Source organism: Boleophthalmus pectinirostris, unplaced genomic scaffold, assembly GCF_026225935.1.
Source record: "Boleophthalmus pectinirostris isolate CB_2022bp ecotype Guang Dong unplaced genomic scaffold, ASM2622593v1 HiC_scaffold_12, whole genome shotgun sequence".
Lineage (NCBI taxonomy): Eukaryota > Metazoa > Chordata > Actinopteri > Gobiiformes > Gobiidae > Boleophthalmus > Boleophthalmus pectinirostris.
This window is the reverse complement of record NW_026571018.1, coordinates 19727377-19748828: the sequence shown is the minus strand read 5'-3', so window position 1 is coordinate 19748828 and position 21452 is coordinate 19727377. Positions and strand designations below refer to the sequence as shown.

Below are 21452 nucleotides of genomic sequence, written 5' to 3'. Positions count from 1 at the left end.
TGCAGAGAAATATTCCTTAATGAAAAATCCTCATGGTTACATAATGTCACACCTCTACTTTATTTTATTTAAGGAGTGGCATACCTAACAAAACTCTCAAGCATCTCAACTATTAACATGACAAACTAATTAGGGCATTGTTGCATTAAACACATAGAAGAAAGAATTTATAATCTGTCAATCAGTTGAAGGTTAGTATTTTTTCATGTTAACAGAAAGTCACTGGCCTGTAAATAATATAAGAAATTAAAGTGCATAGCTAAGTGGCTTGTAGTTCAATATTAGTAAAGCCCTTAATGACCCAATACACATCTTGTATTATAATGAACGTAGCCACACTTTCTAGTAAAAATGCCATGCCTGCAATAAAGGGATATTGTGCATCCCAAGGGGCTTATGGTATGTCCTTTTTCTGCTGGAGGAGAGTATAATTGAGCAGATAAGAGGAGATGCGCCGATTGGAGCAGGACTGGACTTGAGTGTGGTAAATAAATAGCAGCACTCACCACTTCTAAGACTGTGTAGGTGATAATTTAACTGACTACTTCTGTGGACAGATGGCACCGAGCCTCCTACAACTTAAATTTTGCCCAAGCTGTGAGGGCCCAGATCTTATGTAATAGAAATGCACCAACTTGGCACGATACTGATAACACAATCTATGGTATTTTATCATAACACCTGTTTATGGTTGTAGCATCTCTAAAGTTGCAGTTACAGTAATTCCTAGTCAATAGTATAGAATATCTGATGAATCATTGAAGGACTTTGATCCAGTTGGATTCAGCAATATTTTTCCTGTATCTACACTGCTGATAAAGTTCAAGCTGGTTTGATTGCATGGTGTCAGTGAGTGTTTTGTTTTGTTTTGGTTTTTTTTACTTTTCTGGTGAGGGGTCCACTACCTACTTGTTGCCTGGAATGTTCCACGGTATGACTTTAAACATTCCCATCGAGCATTTATTCATCATTTGTCTTTCTGTTGCTCAAAAATACAAAAATTCCTTCTGTCAACAAGGAATCTGATATGAATTGTAATCTACCATAATGCTGTGACCTGCTTGTCTCCCTCGTCATAGATAGGTTTAATCTATAGTCTGGAACATTCTAGATAAAGCAATAACATTTCCATGGAGACAAGCAAGTGACCGACCCTCCACTAGAAATGTTACGCTGTGTATCTAATTTTTCTCTTCTAAACTGTGTATGTGGTGTTTTAATAGCATTGTCTACAGCTCAGAGTCATTTTTTTTAGCAGCTTAGATGTGGTCTGGTCAAAAATGCCTAAATCTAAGCTTGTGCTGCCTTCAGTGGCCTCTGTAATTTCCAGTAGTTGGTGACATCACGCAAGACTGCTTACTTACAGCAGATATTTCTGATTACAAAACCTGACTGCCAGGATAGAGTTTGAAGTGACCCGACCCTGCCCCTCCTCTTTTAGTCCTCCTTTATTTGAAATGTGGTTGTGGGTGGTGTTTAGTCCCACTTTAATGCCCTAATCATAGCACAGGGCAAGTCTTTAGTTAAATCATTTTTAGTAGATTATAGTGTATTGTCTAATATGTAGCCTATTGTATGACCATGGTACAGAACAATATAATAATATGGTCATAATGTTTTGCCTAATGTGTGTTTCTGACAGTGATGGATGATTGTAGTTTCTGTTTCCTCAGTTTGAGCAGAGTAGTTTTCAGGAAGCTGCCGCATACTTGACAACCATCGCAGTCTCCTTCACTGGCTCAGAGGAATGCTTCTATAAATGCTTCATCCAGGCCAATCCCATGGTACAAATACAAATCTCCACTGCTCATCTGTATCAGGGAGTACCAATACTACTACACAAATACTCAAACAGGACCGGCAAGTTTGAGAGTGGCATGTGTCATTAAAATGTTTGTTCAAAGATGGCCATTGTAATCTATATTCACAAAAAGTGGTCACACCCATTGGCTTCATATTCAGAGGGCATAAAACAGGGTTAGTGCTGTGAGTCTAATACTATAAAATCCCATTGTGAGGAAAGTCTGTGTTGTGGTTGGCTGGACTTTTTGTTATTTCTAAACAGTTCTCATGGAGGGTACAAGTGTTTTTCTATGGAGTCCACTCACTACAGCTGCACAATATATTGCAACAGAATTTAAATTGTTGTTTGAGTTGGCATTATCAAATCGCAATGGGTGTAGTTATTTAGATAATAGAATGTGCACTACAAAGAACACAACATCCTGTCTTCTTATAGAAATGTTTTTTTGTTCTGGCGGTTTAGACATTTTCAAACATGTTCTGAAATTCATGAGATTCCTATAGTAGTTTCAGTTCATATTCACATAAAAGGAGATTAAGGGAGTGTGGCGTCACCCATAGTGTTCAGCTCCAGTCAAATGATGCTCACGACGCTAGGAGTGACTTTGGAGACGAGTTAAAATGGCAAAATAAAAACACTAGGATCATGTAGAACGGGCTTATACTAACATTTTAAGACCAAAATGATGAGACTCACAGCAGGGTTACAATTTGAAGGCAAAAGAGCCCCCATGCTCAGTACCTATTTGGATTTGGATATTTTTGCAAGTAGATTTCATTTTTTTACCATTTAGATTTTTTTTTGTACAGCCCTCCCTGTCAGAATACATAGCAGACAGGAAAGCACCAGTGGCTTTAACATGGGGCCAATAAAGGACAAGAACTTTTGACACTGGAGCAGGAAGTTAGGGCCCCGAGGGAGTGCAGCTCGAGGATCCATGTAACAGGATGAAGTCGATAAAATATGCATGACCGCCGGCTATATCTGCTCCCACTGTGCTCTGGAAATTTAGGACAGAGAGGAGAGATGCATGGAGGGCAAATATTCAGTAATGTTATGTAAATCACACACACACACAAAAAATTACCGTGACTCAAGCAAAAAAAAAAAAAAAAAAACATTTACAAAGGACAGTTAAAACACAGACTCAGCACCTTATTGTTGTGCATCCCCACTTTGAGCATCTGAACTTGTTTATTGATTCAACACTAGATCAATATATCTTCAGCAAAGCGCTTTTTTAAAATCTCAGCTTTTTCTTGATAAATAGAATACTATTCCAAGCAACAGTCATCATCATCTACCACTTTATTAAAGGCTTCTGTAGTTTACTAAGTGTTTGCGCTAGGGATCTTAAAATATATTGTGTAGCCTCAGTTCCTTACATCATAACCTCGAAGGATGACAGATTAGTGTTATCACAAATGCTAAAATTTCAAACTTGATTTCAATACAAAGCAAGAGACTCAATACTCAATACGAATACCATGATAATAATAAACACTCTTTATTTAGAGCATAGAATGTGATTTTCAACATTAAATCATAGTACCGGTACTTTCTTTTATATTGCCTCAGTCGTCCAGATTCGTTCCATAGTGGTCCATGGATGGATAGTAGTCTTTGTGGTCTTAAACTTGTTTTGATACCACTCAAGATCATTCTAAAGCTGTTCAAGAAAGGTTCATTCCTGTCCTGTGAATGTGACTTTTTAGTATCAGTACTTGGTCAACTGAGTATCTAGTTTTGATACTAGTTTTAGTATCAATTAGTATCTGATTTTGGATACTTTTGACAACCCTTGACCTAGTACCTTACATTATAGTCTCAAATATTTTCTAAGGAACAGATTTGAGTAATTATTAACAATGCCCCTGTTGGCTCTTTAAATCTCACATTCACAGAGTTTGGATCATTTTGATTCACAATTTGGAGGAATGGGAGGATCTAAATAAAGAACTGGTAGTTCAACCCACAACCTTGCTTATCTCAGTTTACAGGTAAACGCCTTAAACTTGATTAGATTTACTCAACATAAGTAGTGTTTAACTGAACTGCCACTGACCTTTGCTGTCACATCTTTATAATTCTCAGTCACATGTTCGTGTGTATAAGCAAGCTACTGGTTCCTTATTCGTTTTTTGAAAGCATTAGTATGACTTTCACATCCTCCCAGTCTAGAAGAACACACAGAGACCTTCACAGTAAAGTACAACAAAGTAGATTAGGGACTGTATAATGGACAGAAATGGACTTTGTAATCTGATCTTGGTGCACTATCAGCCATAGCAATACATCATTGTCCTAAACCTCAAACAATACAAGAATTTGTCTTTAAGGTTGATTTTACCATTAGAACTGTTCATTCATTTGACCAATTTAACTTTAAAGGGAAGTATTATGCAAATTATTTGTCTTTTCTATCTGCCCACTGCTCTGTATTTACTTACGATTATGCTAAAAACTGACTTCAGGTTATACATGTAGGGTTCAAATATGTAACAATAAACATATGCTGATCAAAAACAGTGTCACAGTGAAATGGCATTATAAAGAGGCCTGTCAGTTCAGTTATTCTGAACAGGAAGATAATGGACCTATTGTCTATGTTAAGATGTTTAAGATCAACATTACATTACAACAAACAGATTGCTAATGATTCAACTATGCATTTTAGACTAAATGCTAAATGCTATGTCTTCTTTAACAATATTTCAGATATGCTTTAAGCACATTTGCAATTAGGGTCTATTGGAAATGCTGTATTTTTAGTTGCACTTAGTCATCACCGGCACATTTGCAATGCGCAGTCATATCCCTCTGGTAAATGTATGCAGGCTTCTGACTCAGTGCTTTTCCTGTTGATTGAAGAAGGAAAGAGAAAGATTGTTTCTACAGTTAGCCCTGAGTTGTGCTGTCCGTATTGATTTGCAGTAGCCAGCTCCTGTGTCGCTTAATGACGGGAATCCCCATAGAGTCCCCTGTCTAGTGTCTGGTATGTTCACTCATTATTTATTGAAGAGTAGCTGGCTGGCCGTTGTCCTGTGGTTGGCTTTATGTATATGGCTTGTATGACCAAACTGTATTGACTGAAGTCTTGTATAGTAGTCTGACGTGGCTCTGCTTATGCACCTGTGCTGTTTGATCTTTGAGGCCATTCTTGAACACAGATGTTTACAAGTGGAGATAAAAGACATATTGAAACATATATTGTATTATATATTGTCTATAGTTAAACCTGTTACTAAAAGTGACTCTAAGGAGAGGCCCCCTTGTGATGTGTCATCTTCCAAACAAGAGTATAACATGATGTTTAATTTATGCCCCTTTGTGGTTAACTTAATGGTCCATTTAGATTTTGTAAATGGACCATAAAGTGTACTTGTATGTACTTGTTCAAATGGATCTCTGATGGATGGATTACAGGTGATATCCTTCTCAATCTTAACTATTTGCAGGACTAATAATTGTTGGCTGAGTAATATCAGTCTATGTCTCTTGGCTGGCCTGGGAACACCTTGGGGTCCCACCGGAGGAGATTGAGGAACTGTATGGGGTGAGGAAAGTCTGGGAGTCTTTGCTTAGACTGCTGTCCCCACAACTTAGCACTAGATAAGCGGAATAAAAGTATAGCATTGTATCTACGGTTTTTCACTCTTGTCATCTTATTAGCAATTATTAATAAACCATTTTTGCTGTGAAGGAAACGTAATATTTTCTATGATTTATAATAAAAAATAAACATTGCGCTAATCATAAATCCCTGAATAAATCCATGAACATGTGAAAATGGATATAGCTAGAGTGCAGTCAGAACAGTATTTTATAAGTACATTTAGTGGCGTTTTAGAACGATGCTTTTGTAAGATCAGCACGAAAATCCCAGCATGCAGCGGGGTGTGAAACAGCATGTGCAGCTGAAACTGTTTCTCAAGTATTTTTTTGAGTCTGTCCTGCAGCTCTTAAAAATGCAGTTTAGTGATGTTGGAAGGGTGTGGTCACGTTCCACAGCTCCACGGACCACAGTCTGGCCCTGCTTCACTGCTCTGCCCACACCCTCCAGGCCCCGGCAGCACAAGCCTCCCATCTCCACTACACAGGCCTTTATAGTGTGAACTATAGAGACGTGAGCCTGGCACAAAGAGGAGCTGTGTGTGCGGCTGACCTTTAAACCCCACAACCTTCAGAGGCAGAAGATTGTTTGTTTGTGAAGAATTTGTGATGGTGTCATAAATCTCAGAGACTCTCTGAGCTTCTTTTGACCCTAGACTCCACATGACTATAGCACAGCATAAAAAAAGTATATTTTATATGAATGAGTTATGTAATAAAATGGCTCTGATTCATCGGGACGTCACTGTTTTATTATTAACTACCTTTCTGGCCAGTGTTCATTGCTCCCCTTGTCTGCTGCTTGTTTAAACTTGATATTCATGTTTATCTCTATGTTAGTAAAGATGTAAATAAACAGTTTAAGAGGTTTTAAATAGTCAGGGTCAAAAGAAAAGGGTCAAGTGAAAGGTCAGGATACATCTCTAGACAAGCACAAAATGGATTTTTAAATTTTAGTTATATTATATTGCCCTTGAAAACTTGAAAGCGTATTTTGTATAGGTGTTGATACTTTGCAGCTGTTATTGTCAACTTTCTCAGGGGGTGTGATGCTAACTGTAGGCACTGCTCTATCAAAGGCTTGTTCGGCTTTAATCTGTGCTTTATTTTAACACAATCTGATCAGAAAGGGCTGAGTTAGTTTGAACTACAACAGGTAAGATGATTTATCACTCACATATAAATTTACTGTCACATGCTAGCAGTTACTCACTCTCAGATAATCTAAAAACCTTTTTGGCAATGTTTGGTAATATGTGTATTGTGTCACGATGGTAACTGCTGAACTTTCCATCAGATAAAGATGCATGTAGAACACCCCCAGCGTTATGTCCCTGCAAAGTATCAATTTGTAAGCAGTGAAAACACTCAAATTATAATTTTAAAAGAATACTGTGGAACATTCCAAGCAAAGCCATTATCCAAAAAGTTACACAGGGTATTTGTATTGCATTAACCCAGCTTTAAACAGCTTGAAGTGAGGACTGTTTGTTTTTATTGGAATTTTCATTGAGCAGCAGCAATAAAATGTTGTGGAATACTTGTACTTGCCCACAAACCACAGTGCTCTGCTTAAACCAGACAAACTGTACATCAACTATTAAGAGTGCATATGGGAATGTGTGTTGTTTTATTCTCTTCCTCACACGTCTGGAAAACACGTAGAGAGAACGTGCCCACCTCTGGGACTGGTGACTCTCTTCCTCTTTCTGTCAGAGGAGGAGGAGGAGGCAACCACTGCTACTTCCTCACTCTGTATGAAACTATTATTTCTGGTAGCCGGATTCTGTACTAGCTTTGGGAGTGGACTCAAGGCTTCGTCACATGTGAGTAAAACAGGCCAACTTTTATATTTTATTTTATTTGGCATTTATGTTGACTTTTTGGTAAAGGTTGGGTTTGGAGTGATTCATGCTGTCTTGCAGAAGGAAAGTTCAAAATAGTGATGATAAACATGTGTGGAGCAGACTTTTTCCATAATTTCTGTATTTTTATAGTGTTTTTCTCAAAGGGAAATTTGAATGTGGGCGTTCTTGGCCTGTCTCCTGTTTAAGCTGCTGAGAACTAAAACTGTAGAATAGATTTTAAGATTCTGTTGGGAGAATTAAACTTCACACAAAATGGAACTTTTAAATTAACACCACGCCAGTCAGGTCTGTGGAAATGCAAGCCTGCTTTCAGTAAGGGCACAGATTTTTTGATTTTTTTCAGTGCAAACTATATACAGAATGAAAAAAGGCTTTATTTTAGTCTGTTTTTTGAGTGATTAAATGATTTACAGTGATTTAAATAAACAGCATTGTCATGTTGTTTTTATAGTGCACCTGACCGTTGCCTAATGACATAACAGGGGAAGTTAACCAGCTTCTCTGTAATAGTGCATTTCCTCATAATGCATTTACACTGATGGCTGAAATCAGTGTAGTAATCAGCCTGGTGGTGTTTTAAACCGAGCATTTAAGGTCAGAGAATGGTCAATGATGGAGAACTCAGTGTCCTATTGGAGCCATTAGTGGTTGTGGTAAAACAGCAATGCACTGAATATACATAAACAGTCTCTAATACATAATGTACATTTAGAGGATTTTTCAAGATGTGGAAAGTAACAAGACCTGTTTGTTTTGTTTGCAATCAAGAAGTCTTAATCTAAATGGCAGGCAATATAGAAAAACACATGTGCATAATGTCAACTTTATAGCAACACGAGCAACTCGAAATATTTTATATGCACAGTAAAAGGCTGTAAACAGTTTAGCATTATAATACCCTACTTTAAGATAAGTACAATTCTAAAATTGTTACATCATGTCATAAATACAGCTCAATTTGTGTAAACAGCCAAAGCAAATTAATATGTTTTGAGATAATCTAGAGGCATAGCAGCTGGGAACAGCCACATCAAATATCTTATCTCATCACTGAGTTTTTAAACGAGATCTGGGCACATTTCTAAGAAACTGGTTTTCTGACATCACTGATTTTGGGACACATTATAATTTAGAGACCGATGTGGGTTTTACAGGCCTGGTGATGCCATTTGTTTAGAAACCAGAGAAACAGATGCCACCCTGTAAACTCTGACAATATTTTTGGCAGCTATGTTGTATAGCCTGATATATTGACCAACCAATATATCAGCTTGTCTCTAGGACATATGATAGAAGCTCAGTCAAATTTCAAAGACAGCCCTGTCAGTTATGCATATTTTTAATTTATTTATTTGACCTTTATTTAAGCAGCCAACATAATCAATACAAAATTGTAAAATCACAAAATATCACATTATCAAACCATTTGCATCTCTCAAGAAAACCATACACTTGTTTCGTTCACCACACCATTTTACAATTTTCTTGAAGCATCACCACAGATTCCAATTTAAAATCTTTCTGTAAATGATTACAAGAGCATGGTGCTGATCAGTGGTTTTGTTGGCTGACATGGCACACAAAATGTATAAAATCATATATCAAAACACTCATACTTATTGCTGTTTCAGTTTTCTAGTCACCAGTCTTTGTTTATAGATTGCGTGTCATGTCTTCACAGACCAAATGTTAGTTTCCTTTTTGTAAGCTGCTTCAAGTAACAGTTTCTTGTCTATTTCCTTTTCGTACATTTCTTTTATCTAGGTTCAGCAGCAGAGGCTCACTGCAGTGTCCCATATTCAGTTTTAGATTATATGCTCTACTTTTTAACAATATAATTTAAGGCAATTACAGCCCAGCTCTGAGCATATGGCTGTGGTGCACTATACTTTATATTGGGCTTTTAATTTGCTATTTTTTGAGCCATGCCCATGTTTAGCCTGTTACTACTAACCACAAGGTCTCTGTTTGTTTTGTTAAGAGTTTCCCCAGCTGCTGTGATGTGAAAGTCTCTATAGATTGAGCTTTTTATGTACAAAACCATGTTGCCCTTTACCCTTTCTATGTTTAACTATAACATGCGTGTAGGTCCCATGCAACTATGCAACTAGGCCAGTGTAAAATAGGACAGCTATGTCCCGACAGAAATCAGCCTTCAAACTGTACGAAGCAACATGAAGAGTATTATGTCGTGAATTTAAAGTGTGTATTTATTTGGATTTGTAAATCGCAAAGACTGCAGTTTTTGCAGTACCATACCATAATTTTTTCCACTAATAACAAAATCTCCTGTCTTATTCTGCATAGAAGACTGCTAATCCTGTAGTTTAGATCTGTACAAACATGTTTGAAATGTGATTCTTGTATTAGTTTGTCAATTCACATTTTACTCTTTTTGTCAGTTCTTCTATATGTGTTTTGAACTAGTTTGAACTAGCAAATCTAAACTCAGTTGCATTTTCCCAAATAGTTCAGCCTTATTTTCAGGAGTGTGAAGAAGTTGTGAGACGATCAGACAGGAGGTAGTCACAGGACAGTGCCTTCAGAGCTGCGAGTCCCATGACAGTGCAGCAGAGACATGAGCCATGAGTGAGGCTGATCAGATAACTGTAAGTGCTGGCACGTACTGCTAATATCCTGCAGCACTAACTCAGGCTAACGGATCATCACCCTTTGATGATGTGTGATAAGTAGTGTCATGAGAACCACACTGTTTACTTGTTACTCAATATGGAACTAATGTTGCTGATGATCTTCTGAGGGGCACATTGTGCAGCAATAGTGCCACCATCTGTTCACCATTCACAAAATATAATAATAATAATGCATTGGGTTTACATAGCACCTTTAAAGACACCCACCGTGCATTACAGTGCATTATTCATTCACTCCACACTTGGTGGTGGTAAGCTACCTTTGTAGCCACAGCTGCCCTGAGGCAGACTGATGGAAGCGATTCTGCCAATCTGTGCAATCGGCCCTTCCAAACACCACTAACACTCACACACATCACATACTAGGTGATGTGGGTGAAGTGTTTTGCCCAAGGCGATTAACTAAAATTTTTGCTTCTGGCACCCCACTGTGGCACCTGGTGTTCCCAGGCCGTCTCCCGTCCAAGTACTAACCAGGTCTGCTCTGCTTAGCTTCCAAGATCAGACAAGTTTATGCTTTGACTAGGAGGACTGGCCAAAAAATGAATCTTTTAACTTGTTAATTGCATACTGGATTGATTTTGGTGTTAAAATTATATTTTGTATGCATAATATGTTGTTTGTTTTGCTATATGTAAATATTTCTTAAGTTCCGTGATCATTGTACAGAATCAACCACATCTCTTTTGAAAGTATGTCATAAAAAGGGGGTTAATATAAGTTTTTCTTCTTTCCTCTCCTTTTTGAGAAATGTGCTTTTCTGTTGTTTACAATTTATATGTAGTATATATGATTGTTTCTCTCTTAGCACAAACTTGAAATAAAAACAAACCAATCAATCAATACTAGGACCGCATGATATGAAGATGACGTCATGGCGATGTGACTGTTTAGTACTGTAATATTGATATTATTCAGAAATTTCAGTTTACTTTTTGACACAATAAATATTGCATACACCATAAAAAACCCTTAAAATCTAAATGGTTAGTGTTGAAAAACTCTAGGGTTATGCGGATCTCATTTCCGGAGAATGATCTTGTATCCTCATTATGATCCCTCTAATTCCCTCCAGATCATCTTACTCCCCGATCAATAGCCCTCGCTTTCCTCTGAGCCCCTCACAGCCCACACACTCCTGTTTAAGTGCACTAATGTCTCAGTGTCCAGATGAGCACCTCTCCATATGTACTCACAGTCTCTGTCAACATCTTGTCTGAGCCTCATGCCCTCACAGCTCTGTGGAGATGCTGCATACCTCATGTTACGCAAAGTGTTGGGCTAGTACTGAGGGCGGCCAGCTTAAATATAAGTGCTGTCCTGTTTTCTTTTTACCTTAGTAACCCTTGAGTATGGAGACTTTTATATTATTTTGGATTCAGAATTTACTGCAGAAGCATTCATATTTTATAACTCACTGCTCTCTCACTTTTGAAAATAACAGATCAGTGAAGTGGGGTTAGCAGATTTGGGCTACTGCAGCATTTTATGTTTTGTTTTTATCTTTTCAAAGCAGATGTTAACCTCTCGTCATCAAAAATAAGAGCCAACTTTACCTAAAAAATAAATAAATAAATACAGTTTATGGGCTTCATCCTGTTTTTGTGGTTTCATAGAATCTTTAAGCTTATATAATGTGTAAATGGCCAAAACCATATGTTGTTTCTATTATGCTTTGGCAGGAGACCGGACTTCCTGAGCTGGTAGAGCCAGTGATCTGTCGGTTGTAGACACAGTTTTAAATGAGGCAGGACTCAGCATCTGTGTTTCAGACTGTGCTCAGCTCCAGGGGGCTGTTAAACCTCTTCAACAGTAACACTCTGTTCGGGAAAATGTCTTTCTCAGCTCTCGTTTCCTTTCTCCTGTGCAGGCCCTGTCAGTTGATGCCCAGCCATGATGAAAGCGGGCGCCACCAAAGTGGGTCTGCCCAAACCCGGGCACGAGCGGACCAGGACTACCACTGTGACCTCCCCCACCTCCTCTGCAATGAAGACCACCAGGTCCAACCTGCTGGCACCAGACCACCGCCTTAGTAGGGTGAGCCATGCATTCCTATAACCCATTATTGTATTTTATTTATTTATTGGAATGCAATCTTTTCACTAATTACTGCTTCACTTTTAAATACTGTGAATGTTTTAACCCTTCCAACTGCACGTACAGATTATATTAGGGATAGCTCACTTTAAATTACAAATTGCATTATGATAATTTATTAACATGTCGCCTGTGTTTGTAGCTAAAAAGAGCTAATAGTGATGATGCCCTGACCAAGCCCGCCCTTACCAGTGCTTCAGGGTCTCGACTGAAAAAGACTGTGACGACTGGAGCCATCTCAGACCTGCCTGAAGCACGGCCACGCAGCTCTGCAGGTAACTGCAGTAACACAGTAGTCTGTTAGGTGTTTAACAATAGTCATTGCTACGATCAGCCACTAGAGGGCCTCAATGCATAGCTAAAACAGACTATTCTTATGCTCCAGACTTACTGTGACTTAAATTAGTGCTTTAAAACCCTCACGCTCTCCTCGGGGTCACATTGACCCGAAGATTTTTTTTTCACTTCCCGTTCTCTTGGGGCGGGTCAATCAGACCCAAAATTTTATTTTCTCGCCTGGCGAGAATTTATTTAAAATAAATTTTTGGGTCTGATTGACCCGCCCCAAGACAACGGGAAGGAAAAAAAAACATTTTCTTTGGGTCAATGTGACCCCGAGTAAAGATTGCCTTCCTTAATGTCTCTGTTGTTTTGTCTTGGTGGTGGAGAGTTATCAGAACTATTTGAATTTATTGCTATTCAAACTGCAGGCTATAATATAATCTTTTATTTAATTTATACTTTATTTCAGCTAAATTAAAGCAAGATGGTATGCATTTGTCTTTTCACAATTCAAAATATTCACAAATGTTACGAAATATGATTTGGGCCTGCTTTTTGAATTACCCATTGTTTGTGCTTTATATAGTGGTAACACATTTAAATATAGATTTGCTAATTTAATGAGCATTTCATTCTTCCAAAGACAAAGAAAAAAATATGCTCCCACTAAATAATTACTAAAGCTCTTATTTTTATGCTGCCAAGATTTTTGTGCCTGTAAGATTTCTGCATTGTTTGCTTACTCTGCATTTTTTGTGTGTTCAGATTTCTTCTTAACTATAAAAATAACTGTTTTTGTTTTCCTCTGTAACTATAAAGCTCCTCTAAATATTGCTGTTGTTGAATGCAAAGACGATGTTGGGAGTAAACAAAGCAACTCAACTGTGAAACAAGGATTAAATGTGGGCCGAACTTGGCGTGTGATTTCGTTTGCAATAATTAAAGCAGTTCATAGCACACAGTTTAAAATCCTCCACGATGAAACACACTGTGCCTATGTTATGTTCGGTCAATCCACTCGGTGCAAAGACTTTTTTTGATAATACACAGCTTCAAAGACTGGTGAAGCTCACGCAGAGATAAGTGAATTCTCCTTGACAAAAGCACAGGATCACAGCCAAGTGAGGCTCTTAGCTCCCAGCTCCCAAATACAATTAAGCCTTAATCAGCTGAAAGTTTGTTGTTTTTTTGTTTTTACCAAGGACAAAGAGGTATCTGTGCTTTCTATTAGAAAACACAGTTAGGCTGCTTGCCTTGTCTATGATGGATACAAGAAAACATGGCAAGATGATGACTCTAGGTATATAAACCTTCTATATTTATGGGTTTCTGCTTCTTGTTTATTGGTGACATTTTGAGTATTCTTGACCCCTAATATGTGGTTTTGAATTGTTAATTTCTATGGTAACTGTGGTCATTTTTCATCACTCAAACTCATAGATTGCCTATTTGATCCATATAAATCCATAGATGTGGGGTTTTTTATGTTCTATGTTGATTTGTTTATTTATTTGTTGTTTTTAATGTCTCATAGTGCACTTTGACCTTTATACACATTTTTCTGATGTAGTTGTTAACTACGAATGGCAAATAAACTGACCTAACCTTTTAATTGCCACACATTTCCCAGCAGGGTAAGTTAGAGTTAAGTTTGCATAATGAATAATTTCCTTCCTTATGTACTGTATTTTTCTACTCAGGTGTCAATTAAACACTTTTGAACTGTGCCAAAATCAAGTTCAATGTCAAATCATTTGTGACAGTTGAATGAGTGTTTCAATGAGCCGAGCACACGGCCAATGGCAAAGAGCATTAGAGTCTCAACCTGCTTCCTTTGAGACACCAGAACAGGAAATGAGTTTATTTGAATTTAATTTAAGTTGACAATGATGGTTGGTGATAGGTCAATAGGAATGATCTATATATCAATTCCAATAGTGGTATTCCCTGGGAGTGTGATGCTCACTGTAGGCACTGCTCTGTCTGACACTTGTCAGGCTTTAATCTGAGCTGTATTTAAACACAATCTGACCAGAAGATTGACTTGCTGGAGCTGGAACTACAACGTGTGAGATGATTTGTGCAGTTAAACAAGTCTCTCACACATAAAATTACAGTCACAAGATAGCTAGCATTGGCCAACAGTTTTCAGTTAGCCACTTTCACCTTTTTTATTGAAAGTCAAACACCTAAACATAAACCATGAAAGCTCATATTGAAAATGTGTTGTTTACATCCATTTTGTATTGTTTCTTGAGTTTTCAGACTATTTTAGTGTTTTAGTGTTTGCTAATGTGGTCATTGTGTCCCCGTGGTAACTCCTAAATATTCCACCATTAGAGATACATGTATAATAAATACCCCCTGCATTATGTCACTGCAAAGTATCAATTAATGATATAAGTATCTGGTCAATACTGAAAATGTAGCTGGTATTTAGCAGCAATATACTGTGTGGCAGATAATTTTTTTTGAGCACTGTAATGAGTAAAAATTAACAAAGAAGAGTAAATACGCTAAAAATGTGGCTAGCTATCTGTTATCAGCTCTAGCAGTGAGATTTTTATTGGAATATCGGCTCAAAAATCCATATAGGACCAGCTTTATTCAAAACAGACAATACTTTGACATTTTTAGACGGATGATTCTTCCTCCTCAAGTTGAACTGTCAAATGCACCTATTGACTCCTTTATCAGCAGCTGTGACAGTGTTGTGCTCTAAGCTGTGAGTGCCTGACAGAATCCTCAGTGGGATGTAAAAATAATTCATGAATGACAAATGTTGCAGTCTGGCTAATGGTGTGACAGTGTCTCACATTGACCCAAACCTACATCATGTTTGAGCTAATCACTGTTAATGACAAGAAGAAGGGGCGCTGCAGTGCGATGCTTCATGTATTTTTTATGTCTTTGCCAAAAGTAGGTCAGATGTGGCTTTGTTCTTTTGCAGGGGAATTGTGTAAGCAGGAAAACAAAGAATATGCAGGAGCTTCAGAGGAATGATGAAATTAACATTAAAATAAACTATATAAAATTCTTGATGTAGAGTATTCTGAGAGATTGTGGTTAAAGGTGTATTATGGAACTTTTCTGGTGGAGCGTTCACCATCTGCCAGGTATTTCTTTCTTAATTTAAAAAAAAACAACAACAACAACTCTGTAATGAATTAAATACAAGATAGATTAATGTTTTGCTGCAGAACATTCCTGACAAAGCAATAGCATCTCCATGGAGACAAGCAGGTGCCACCAGAAAAGTTACACAGTGTGCTTTTAACGGTTTAATATTTTTAGTCCCACACCCATCATCACTTTCATTGGTTAAAAACAGAGAAATTAACAGACAATACATTCTGCTTGTGTTGGCTTGATTTTAGATTATTATTAGTAATGTATTGTCTCCTCAAGATGTTTTAAAATATACAAGTTAGTGTTAACGTTTCAATTATATGATGGTCAAATCTGTGCGCTGACCCCAAGTTAAATCCACTCAATTATATATAACATAAATCTGTAGGTTCTTATGCGTCATTCAGGTCATGTGACTCACTACCTGCTCCACCCCTATAGCCCCCTCAGCCTGATCCACTCATGAAGTGTTATTTTAGCTAATGGAAGGCTGTCCCATTTGGCACTTTACCAGCCTCTCCACACTGTCAGACAACGGGTTAAAGCCTGCCCATTCAGATGACTTATTTAAGCAGCTCTCATCAATAATGCAGTAAGGCTTTCACTAAAGGAGGGGTCCCAGGGGAGCAGGAGGAACTCTGGGCAGATCGGACTCTATAAATAACAACTGAAGCTGGCATTGGCAGTTTTGGGAGGCTAGGCACTTAATTGGTAGACATTTTCAACTTTCTATAGATTTTGCCCCTGGCTTCAGTACATATGAACTTGAAGAGTTTATGTCTATTTCTTGCTTATGTTAGTTATTTTTTCTGCCATGGTTCTATATGTATGCCAGTCTCACAGATTTTAAGGAATTGACTTGTGCTAGTTTGGTCAGTGTAAAGTGTGTAATGTAAAGTTGCCGATTATGTGTTTGTATTTTATCATATTCCATTTTAACCTATATCTTAGTATATTTCTGTGACAATTCATTGGTTTCAGAATCTTTGTTATAGGCAACATTTTGAGGACTCTTCACTAATCAAAAGATGTAATAGTTTGCTTTAAATTATGACTGTTGACATAACAAGTGACAATTTTTCATTTGAGAGAATGGTAGACGCACTTGTACACTATGTAATCTTTCATATCCATCTTGACCTTGAAAATATAAATTGCCATTGTTGTAACTTCTGTCCACGTCCTTCTGAAACATGCAACATATTTTGTCTGCTAAGACTCAGGCCTGCATTTCCTTTTTAGTGACAGTGTCCTCATAAAGATCACCCAGTTGTGCCTTGAACCATGAGGTCTTTTCACCTCCACCATCTGCTCACTTCTGCAGCCTCACCTCCAGTATCTAACAGCCTATAAACTTCACTTCCCCTTTTCTTTACAGGGAAAGGTGCTGTATTTTAAAGGGTCTATATTGTGCAAACTTGACTTCTGTGAGCTTTAAGCCACATTATAATCTTGTAACCTCATCAAAACATTCCCAAAGTTGTGTTGTTTTTTTTTTTCAATCACATATGTTTGAGTAATCCTGCATTATCAGTCTGTATCTGTCTCCAAAGCTCCAAAACTCCAAAAGCTCTTGTGATGTCATGAATTTGTAGTTTTCAAGTTAACAGCTACGTTTTACCTTTTGTTTAATAGAGATGAGCAATTCCAGGGCTGAAATTATCCAAATGATTCTAGTGAAGATGTATAGTTTAAAAACACAGTGACATGCTTCATGATATCACAAGGTGGAACACTGTGTTTTCTGGGTGAGAGAAGAACACAGCCTAAATATGCAGGATTTGCGTGTGACATGTAACATGTATGAATGAAACAAATAAAATTCCACGTATGTTTTTGATGAAGACCAACACTATAACAGATCAGAAAATGGAGTAATATGAGCCCTTTAACAATTCATGGTTCATGCTTACGTCCTGTAGCTTTTCCTTTCATTTTGAGTTTGGCTGTGTCATTCTCTGCAGTGCGTCCGCAGAGACACACTGCTCTTTTGGGCTCACCTTCAGCCCGCAATGCTTGGGAAGGTCAATGTCCATCAATGATAAAGTCTATTACCACACCAGAGAAAGAATTATGCAGGGGTGAGGAGGCAGTCACAATAACATAGAAATGACAATATTGAAAGTAATCATCCCCAAAAGAAAACAATGCTAAATTTACATTAAAACATGAGTTGCAATGAATAAATAAATAGCAGAATGAAAGACTTTAGTTGTTAGTTTGTATTCATAATAAGTCATAGGAGTTATTTATTCAACCCTCTATAGCTCAAATCATCTTATAGAACAGACAAATAACAAAATGTACCACTGGCTTCCTTGAGGGCAGGACCTTTTTAGCTCACCGCATTATAAATCCTAGTCTCTCTCTCAGCACCATCAAATTGAAAATGACTTCTCGATGGGAGCTGAAAGATGACTACCACCTTTTCTAACACGAAGAAAAAGTACCCATGATAAATACTGACTCCCAAAAAATAATTGTTCTATCAATCATTTGAATGTGAATCTGTATAGTAATTATCATGACAGGCCTTTGGATGAGTGGACATTATACGGAGAATAGCCAAGGTGAGCGTGACTAATATACCAAAGTTTGAGTCTATTGTCCCAGTGGGCTTTGTGTATTGTCTGTATTGTGTGTCTGTTTATGTCAAGTCTGGGGGAGAGCTGTGGACCTTGAGCATGTTATAACGCACATTAATTCATCCAATTGTCCCTTAGAGCAACTAGCATAAGCAAAACTAAAGCTTTTATTGTCAGTAAAAGCTACGATTTGGGAAAACATTTTTCCGGTTTATGAATTGACCACTACGATGTTGCCTGAAGATAATGTCAATAGTATTAGTGAGTTAATTGAGTGGATATACTTACCTGTCATGTAGTTAAGGGAAGTACTAGTAGATGGAGAATCTGACTGAGGTGGTGGTTTTGCTGTTGCTGCAGATTGCTGTAAAAGTAGTAAAATGAAGGGGAGAGAGAGTGAATGGACTGAGAGACTATTGATTGCAGAAAATTGATTCTTCTGAGCGTCAAGCCTTGTTAAAATGCATACTGCTTACCTGGATTGTTTTGTTTCATTCCCACATGTTTGAATAACCCTTTATTATCAGTCTGTCTACATCTCCAAAGCTCAAAATGCTCTGTTCCCACCTTGTGACGTCATGAAGCAATAGTTTTCAAGTGTGTTTGTACTGTTGTTAACTGGAAATAGTATGTTATCTGATTGCTTTGAGTAACTGGAACAATTATTGACTCAAAGTAACTAGTTTGACTAGTAACCACATGTATATTTGTCAGTTTTTGGATTTTCATTTTTATTTGGCCAATCTTCAGTTCCACAAGATGATATATAATGTTAACACTGAGACACTGTTTGTCTGCAAAGATGCTTGACCTACACAAAAAGTTGCAGCATTTACAAGAAAAAATGTCTCCAACTAAAACAATTGCTTATTTTTGTGGGGCTGATGATATATTGACTATATATTCTTAGTCAAATACACACATTTACATAAGCTTTGTGTATGCTGTGATTTCCAAGTTGCCAGAAACGCCGTACTTCTTCTTCTACATTTCAGAGTCTGTTTTCACTATAAGCTTGTTGCCATAATAAAATTGATGTTTGTCCATTTTAATTAGAAAGAGGAAATAAAATGAAGCTCTTTGATTGCATAGTTGCACACATTTTCATCAGTTCCCTGCTGCGTGATCAGTGAGTAAACAGTCCACGGAGCCAGGGGTGGTCCTTAATCCCTCGTGTAGCATCTCCTCTCCCCACTCTCCTACTCTGTGTCTGGAGGAGTCTGTGTGTAAAACGCCTGCACTGTCACCTTCTGCCAAAAATCCCCCCCTCCTCCTCCTCCTCCTCCTCTTCTTCCTCTAAACCCCGCCCCCTCCCTCTCTCCCTCTCTCTCCCTCTCCCTGGTCTTTTCAGGAGCAGACTTCACCATTGTTCAGCTGTTTTCTGGCGAGAGTGAACAGTGTGTGTGAATGCACTGTGCCATGGGAAGCCACTCCTCCTTTTTGTGCCGATTCCAGTCATCACAGCGATAATGAGGTGCACACGACGTCGGCCGCCAGTCTGACATTCCAGCACTGTCACGGAGATAGAGGACAACCCCGGAACATTTCGTGTTTACTGGACAATTTCAACTCATGCACACTCACATCTTCCCTGGAGGCAGTTAAGAGAGAAGAGAACAGGATTATATGTCTGTATTGATTCAGGAGTTGTATGGGACTGCAAGATTCTGGGACTAGTCCAAGGAGAAGTAACGGGACCGGAGTGGACCAACATGGGCAATCAGACAGGGAGGCAGGAGGAGTCTACAGGTCTGCCTCAGCATCACTTACTAAGGGTTTGGGGCTTAGGGCATTTGGGATTTTTGTGATTGCAGTTAGATTTGCGATTTTGTGTTTTAATAATAGGACGCTGTTTGAAGTTCACAATTTAACAGTGTTCAGAAGAATTTTTTAAAATACTGACATGTGAACTGACTAAACTAATACAAAAAGCACATTTTAAAACATTTTTGTACAGTTTTGAACTACAGGGTTAGCAGTTTTTACTCTGAGTAATTTAGGTTATTTAGTTGTTTATGGAGAAATGTACGTAATAAAAGTGCAATTTTCAATTCAGTTGCAATTAATCTTGCAGCCCTACTATGGTTGAGATGAGATACAATTCTCGCAAGACTATACATGAGATTTGACCCACGAGAATAAGACAAGGCGAGATTTTGACATAAATTATAATAAGTAAATCTTGTAGCACGAGATTTTGTCCCATCTCTATGCCCGGTACTGTAACTGCGCTTGTTTCGATGTTGATGGTGAGCCAGACGGACACGAGTTTGCCAAATACAATAGACTAATCTCCAGTCAGACAACATGTGTGACTAATGAATTCTGACTGAGATGCTCGCCAGCTGAGTCCACTTCAGTAACTCTGTCATGAAATATTTCTGAGGAGTTTTTGATGATTTACTGATGAGTTTATTTTATCCTGTCTCATATGCTGCTGTTTTTTTGTGGTCAAGTTATGGCTGGGTGATACGGCAAAAAATAATCACATGGATTTTGGTTTGTTGATTCAAAACTAAATAAAATGTCAGTATTGATTTCATGAACATAGACAACACTGACAACCTGATTAGTGTGATTTAACCCAAATAATAGTCCGAGCTCTTCCTTCAAAGTCTGAACTCTGCTCCAAACCACATTTTTTGTTGACAGAGACTTGGCTGTAGACATCTCTATTAAAACATCAAAGCATATAACTGACAATTTATCATGACTCAATTAGACATGGGACAGTATTGAAATTTTGTATTACAATTATCATGGCCAAATTAACGGTAGTATCATCATAATTATTACAATTGCTGGTTTTAAAATAAGTATGCTCAATCGCCTACTAGTACTAGTATTATACCTTAAGTTAAAAAGACATAGTTTTTATGTTTAAATTATTACAGAATTGCACTTTGCTATACGTGAAAACAACAAGAATCCAGATCTTTTCAAAACATGGTGGTATAATCTGCCATGATTACGCAAAGATTTCCACAAATGACTTTTTCTAGTGCGATTAGCAATATTGAGTACTGTCCCATCCCTAGACTAATGCAACGTTCAGACCACAACGTTAGAGGCGTCAGGTTTACATATAAAGTCAGTGGGGGACGTATGACTAGACTAGTCCAATGTTTCCATGGCGGGTTTCAGACATTCACGTGGTTCGCTGCGTTTTGAGCGTTCACGCTGCATGTTCGAGCGCCAATGCCACAGGCCAGAGTTCAAAAATGTGAACTTTCAGTGAAATTTGCTGCGTGTCAACAAGTTTCAAACATCTGCCCTCAAGTGCAAAGGCATCCAACTGGAGGTGTTTGGCGTGATTTTGATGCCATGGTGTGAACTCATCTTAAATATCAATCTCAGTTCAAATTCAATGAATTGCCCAGACCTATGCCCTCTGTATTTCATTTGCCGTGTACCTGTAAGA

The 21452-nt window shown here is 38.0% G+C and overlaps 1 protein-coding gene across 1 annotated transcript in view; it reads left to right on the top strand.

Annotated features, from left to right (window-relative positions):
- The first annotated feature begins 7087 nt into the window (after positions 1-7087).
- Positions 7088-21452, top strand: part of specc1 (sperm antigen with calponin homology and coiled-coil domains 1) — a 68381-nt gene continuing 54016 nt past the window's right edge. Inside the window, exons 1-3 of the mRNA XM_055148325.1 lie at positions 7088-7242; positions 11809-11975; positions 12178-12310. Coding sequence (XP_055004300.1) covers positions 11832-11975; positions 12178-12310 — 277 coding nt within the window. The 5' untranslated portion in view covers positions 7088-7242; positions 11809-11831. The remainder of the gene's footprint in view (positions 7243-11808; positions 11976-12177; positions 12311-21452) is intronic.